Source organism: Octopus bimaculoides, chromosome 22, assembly GCF_001194135.2.
Source record: "Octopus bimaculoides isolate UCB-OBI-ISO-001 chromosome 22, ASM119413v2, whole genome shotgun sequence".
Taxonomy (NCBI): Eukaryota; Metazoa; Mollusca; class Cephalopoda; order Octopoda; family Octopodidae; genus Octopus; species Octopus bimaculoides.
The window spans coordinates 13,342,096-13,348,591 of NC_069002.1; the positions used below are offsets into that span (position 1 = coordinate 13,342,096).

The following is a 6,496-nucleotide window of genomic DNA, read 5'->3' on the forward strand; positions in this document are numbered from 1 at the left end:
AGTACTTATTCTATCGGTCTCTTTTTGCCGAACCGCTAAGTTACGGGGACGTAAACACACCAGCATCAGCTGTCAAGCGATGGTGGGGGGACAAACACAGACACACAAACACACATACATATATATATATATACATATATATGACGGGCTTCTTTCAGTTTCCGTCTACCAAATCCACTCACAAGGCTTTGGTCGACCCGAGGCTATAGTAGAAGACACTTGCCCAAGATGCCACGCAGTGGGACTGAACCTGGAACCATGTGGTTGGTAAGCAAGCTACTTACCACACAGCTACTCCTGCATCACTGTTCAAGATTTTTGGAATTTCCCTGCCATGACTTGGATATATAGTCCATCCACCCAACCCAATTTTCTCCATCCTCTCTTCTCTGTTTTTATCTTTTATTCTTTTTTTTTTGTTTTTACATTTTTTAAATTCTTTTTCTTTACTTTTTCTTTACCTTTTTTTTTTTAACATTTCCTACTCAACCTTGATATCATCCTTTCTGATTTCAGGATCATTTGTACAAGCTGCGCAACATAGCTCGCCTGAAAACATTTAGCATAAATTACAAACCGTGGAGACTAAAATACTTCATCTTAAAGAAAAAAGATAACCACCTCATGTTGGAATATTATGATCGACAACCGACGCCAAAGCGGACTCCTAAAAGTAAGATAGCATTTACCATATTCTTTAATGCACACACATACAGCTGTTGGTGAATTGAGCTTCTTATTTGTAATCTTAACAATATGTTTGAAGTGATTGTGTGAGGTGAGAGAGGAAGGTTCTTTTTGTTGCCTTCTCTGTGGAGGCATAAAAGATAAGTGTTAGGGGATTTGTGGTGTTCATTCCTTTTCCAAGAGTATTTATGATGTAAGTTAAATCTTTCTACCCAATCATTCTGGGGGAAATTTAGAAAAGGAGAAACTGCATGGGATCCTGTTGAATAGATTGTGCATTCCCACTGTGACCATCCTGTCTTTTTTTGTGTCTGGTGTAGTGTATCATCAACTGCATTCAGTATCCAACACATCCATTACTGAAGATGGTAGTATGTGATATGAAGGAGCGAGTCCGGGGAGGAAGGATTGAATAAAGTGGTTAGTACAGGGACTGGGAGGAGGAGGAGGAGGAGGTGGTGGTGGTGGGCAGGAGGAGAAGGACAACGATGAGAGACTGGTAAACTTAGGGAATATCTTAGTGGAGGCGGTCCATGATCAGCTCCTACCTGAGAAGAACAGAGGCCATTGTAATTGTGGGAGAGAAGACAGAGAATGGACACGGCACATCTGTGGGTCGAGATGTTGAAGTGTGCCTGTGATTTTACTTCAGTCATTTGAGTGACCCATCACTGGATGTGGTCTAGAATGTCTGTGGATGAAGCAGCAGCAGCAGCACCACCACCACCACCACCCTTCCAGATGTGGGAACAACACTCCATTGTGGGTCCCATTTGTAGTGTTTCAGTTATTGAGGTGGTGGTGAGGGGGGGGGGTGATAATGAAGAGAAAAAGGGTCAGTCATTGGGATTTGGTTCTAGTTCATGTTAAAGGATGAGTTTATTGCAAGGAGAGATCCTCAGGAATAGGGAAGCCTGACACATGGAGTAATGACAAGAACTCTAGTTGGGTACTGCTTATGTTAAAGCATGATAATGTTTCTTTGATATGAATAGTGCTTGTGGGTGTGTGTGTGTTTTGTTGTTGAAAGTGAGAAAATTTGGGGAGTATGTTTGAGGTCTGTGGTCATGGAATCACTGAACATTCTGGTGTCTTGGTTGTTACATATAAAAAAACGAAGAACATCTTGTTTAATATAATTAGTCCTATATACTCCACTAGCAAAGCTAGGAGGGTCTGTTTGGAACATCTTTAATTATCACTTTTTAAAGTTGTTTCTACAGATTTTCTATAGAAATTAGAGCCAGCACTAATTTGTTACAACATTTGGCATTAGAAAGAGCTTCCAGCAGTAGGAATCATGCCATAACAGACAACTGAAGTCTGGACAGCTCCATATCAAACCGTCCAACCCATGCCAGCATGGAAAGTAGATGTTAGACAATGATATTTCATATATGGATATGTATATGAGACATCATAACAAATCATTGCTGGCTCTAAGTTTCATAGAAAATCTGAACACTGGTGGGGTACTGTACTGACTTAAGCCTTTAATGTACCTATATTATGGTTGCAATGTGGCAGATGCTGGTGTTACGTAACTGGCATTCATGCCGGTGGCACATAAAAAGGCACCATTCGAACATTGGGCCTCACGGACGGAATGTGGTTGATGCCAGTGTCATGTAACTGGCACACATGCCAGTGGCATATAGAAAGGCACCATTTGAGCATTGGTCCAGTGTTACATAACTTGTACTTGAGCTGGTGGCATGTATAGAGACACCATATGAATGTTGGCTGATGCCGGTGTCACATAACTGGCATCTGTGTTGGTGGCACATAAAAGCACCCGTTACACTGTTGGAGTTGTTGGCGTTAGGAAGGGCATCCAGTCGTAGAGATCATGCCAAATCAGACTGGAGTCTGGTGCAGCCCCTCAGCTTACCAGCCCTGGTCAAACCGTCCAACCCATGCCAGCATGGACAATGGATATTAAATGATGGTGATAATGATGAATGAAACATGGTGTCCTAACCAGCAATTAATAATTTGATTATAGTCCTGCTTGATTAGATCTAACCTGGTGGAATTAATACAACTGATTTCTTTCTTGTCTCTGCAGTGCAACTGTTACTACATAAGTACCGTGTGGAGAAGATTACCAATTCTAAGAATCGTGCTTATGTTTTCGAAATCACCACACCTGAGAGAAGGCTTTGCCTCTCAGCTAATGAACAGCGATCTATGGATATGTTTGTGTTCTTTCTACAAATTCAACGCAAACTAATACGAGAATTAACAGGTGAGTTAATTAACACATCTTTACTTAAACACTTTAATAGGATATTTTTTTAAAATTTATTCTACATACTTTCTTCCATTTCTTCTCAATTTTGTCTTCCTCTTCTTTTCCTTGAATACTTGTCTTATTCTTTATTTCTTCTCCGCCATCTCCATAAACATTTACACATGGACTTCTGCATGTGTGTATGTGTTTGTGTGATAAACACAAGGCCTGAATCATGTGGGTCTGCATCCAAATGCACTATGAACACCTACTGAAGAGGATGCAAACAGTGACAATGGTGAAATGTACCTAGGGAACAAATGGTGCAAATGACATGTGTGTATCCTACATTTTTCTACATGTGGTCTGTACATCATAATTGGTAACACTACTAAGTACAGTAGTAACTGCACCACTTTACTGAAAGTAAAGTTGTGAACTCTAAATTCACCAGTAGCAGTTTTTGCATCTAATTGTATGCATAGGAAATACATATGTACGAAAGGGTACCCAAAAGTAACTAGAAACATTCTCTGTGGGACAAGTCTGTTGTAGTTCAGGCTTCTGCTTCTAGAAACCACTTGATGCAACTCTCAGGTATCAATATGCCAACCGGCATCTGCAAGTATAGTCTTACTGCGACGTGGGTGCATCTTTGCTTTGCAGTGCTTCTCCTCTGTTCATCGATTTTTATGATGGCTGAAATGAAGGAACAGTGTGCTTCCGAGAAATTCAATTTTCTGCCCAGGAAAATGGCGGTCGAAACAGTTGTCGTGCTTTTAACAGCTTACAAGGATGCTGCCATGAGCAAAACACAAGTTTACAAGTGGTTTTCACACTTTAGGAATGGTCACTTGTTGCTTGAAGTCCAACCTCATTCAGGGCAACCGTCGTCTACCTGAATGAATGAAAACATCATGATAATTTATGAACTGAGCTTGGAGGACCATCACCGAACAATTGACAAACTTTCTGTTATGGCTGGTGTGTCCTGGAGCTTCTTCCAACGAATTTTGAGCAAGGAATTGTGAATGAAAAGAGTTGCAGCAAAATTTGTACCTCACTTACTCATGGAAGATCAAAAGCAGTTACGACTGAATGCGTGTCGTGAACTGAAAGAACAGTCGGAAGTTGATCCAGAGCTTTTTATTCAAAGGTCATCACTGGTGACAAAAGCTGCTGCTATGGAATTTGCAGATGTGGAAGAGGTGAAGAAAAAAAGCAGCGGAGGCATTAAGAAGCATCACTTTACAAGAGTTCCAGCACTGCTTCCAACAGTAGAAAATGGGTCTGGACCAATGCATTGCTTCAAATGGAGAATACTTTGAAGGCGATAGAAGTGTAAACGTAAAACTCAGTGAATAAAATAATATTCTTTTCTAATCTAGGCACAAGGCCCAAAATTTTGGGGGAGGGGCCAGTCGATTAGATTGACCCCCCCCCCCTCCAGTATGCAACTGGTACTTAATTTATCGACCACGAAAGGATGAAAGGCAAAGTCAACATCAGCGGAATTTCAACTCAGAATGTGAAAACAGATGAAATTCCAGTTTCTTTTGGGTACCTCTTCATATGTGTACAATCATATACACAAATATGAACGTATGAGTGTGTGTGTGTATGATAAAAGTATGCCTGCTGAAGTCATTTACAAGTAACTTCATCTTATTTGATGTGATTATTATTATTATTAGGCATATTTCAAGATAATCCATAATAATGTATAATGCTTACAATTTCATTCTCTTCTCTTTCTCTCTTTCTTTCTCTCCTTCTTTCTCTTCAACTCACCCGTGTTCTCTCGGCTCTACTTAAATTAACTCTTCACTGGTTTTGCCTTCAGTCAACTAATATGGTGAGTTTCAAACACCCTTGCCTCACTAACACTGCTTCTGTTGTTGTTTTTCTGTTGCTTTTGTTGTTGTTGTTATTGTTATTATTATTATTCAAGGTATAAGGTGGCAAGCAAAATGCTTAGCGGCATTTCGTCTGTCTTTATGTTCTGAGTTCAAATTCTGCCAAGGTCGACTTTGCCTTTCATTCTTTTGGAGTCGATAAAATAAATGTAATTGACTTAACCCCGCCCAGAAATTGCTGGCCTTCTGCCATTTTTATTATTGTAATTATTATTATTATTATTATTATTATTATTATTAGTAGTAGTAGTAATAGTAGTAGTAGTAGTAGTAAGGTGGCAAGCTGGCAGAATCATTAGCATGCCAGGCAAAAAGTTTAGCAGTATTTTGTCCATCTTTACATTCTGAGTTCAAATTCTGCCTGGGACGATTTTGCCTTTCGTCCTTTGAGGGTCAATAAAATAAGTACCAGTGAAGCACTGGAGTCAATGTAATCAACTAGCCCCCTTCCCACTAAAATTTCAGACCTTGTACTTTTATTAGAAAGGATTATTATTATTATTATTATTATTATTATTATTATTATTATTCAGTAGTTTGTAAGGCAATGAGCTGGCAGAGTTGTTAGCATGCCAGGCAAAAACCTTAACAGCATTTCATTCATCTTTATGTTCTGAGTTCAAATTCTTATTTCTTTACTGCCCACAAGGGGCTAAACATAGAGGGGAGGGGACAAACAAGGACAGACAAAAGGATTAAGTCGATTATATCGACCCCAGTGCGTAACTGGTACTTAATTTATCGACCCCGAAAGGACAAAAGGCAAAGTCAACCTCGGTGAAATTTGAACTCAGAATGTAACGGCAGACGATATACCGCTAAGCATTTTGCCCGACGTGCTAACATTTCTGCCAGCTCACCGCCTTTGAGTTCTGAGTTCAAATTCTGCTGAGGTTGACTTTGCCTTTCATCCTTTCATGGTTGATAAATTAAGTACCAGTGGAACACTGGGGTCAATGTAATCAACTAGTCCCCTTCTCCCTAAAATTTCCAAGCTTTGTGCTTTTAGTAGAAAGGATTATTATCCAGTAGTTATATTTCTAGTGTTCTTTCACTGCATAAGCGAAGCACAGTTCTGTTACATGTTCAGTACGTTGTTGAGTAATTGAAAAATACTCTACATAATGTGTGTGGAGGATTCTTAACAATCCCTGTTCATTATTTCTCTGAATTAAACGACGACAGAGGAAGAACACATATGATTAACAGTGTTGTTTATACCGTAGTGTACTCAACCCCACGTTGTTTCATATTTTGTATCTTGTATTCTTCTGTCATCAATCATATAAGCAGTTCACTGGATGCATCTCATTCAACTTCCTTTTCTAACAGAAACTTGACCTTTGTTTTACTAAAGAGAATTAAAAAGAAAAAAAAACCCATCATTCTTATTTTCTCTCTTCAGCAACCGATAGACATTGGTTGTTAGAGTTACCTCCCTTGCACGATTAAACCTCTTTTTATTAATCGACAAAATCTGTAAAGGAAACCAGGATTCCAAATACTGTAAATCCTCGAGTATAATACGCACTTTTTTCCCAAAATTTCTAGTGCGTACTATATACGAGGTTAAAAATGAAAAATATTTTCTAAGCAAATTTTCTAAGTGATAAATATGTAAAGGCAATTTACTTAATATTTATTTTTTACTGACGTTATT

At 39.0% G+C, this 6,496-nt stretch overlaps 1 protein-coding gene across 1 annotated transcript in view; it reads left to right on the plus strand.

Moving 5' to 3' along the window:
• Nucleotides 1-6,496, plus strand: part of LOC106878023 (dual specificity protein kinase splA) — an 89,412-nt gene that overhangs the window by 57,948 nt on the left and 24,968 nt on the right. Inside the window, exons 2-3 of the mRNA XM_014927104.2 lie at nt 517-673; nt 2,756-2,935. Coding sequence (XP_014782590.1) covers nt 517-673; nt 2,756-2,935 — 337 coding nt within the window. The remainder of the gene's footprint in view (nt 1-516; nt 674-2,755; nt 2,936-6,496) is intronic.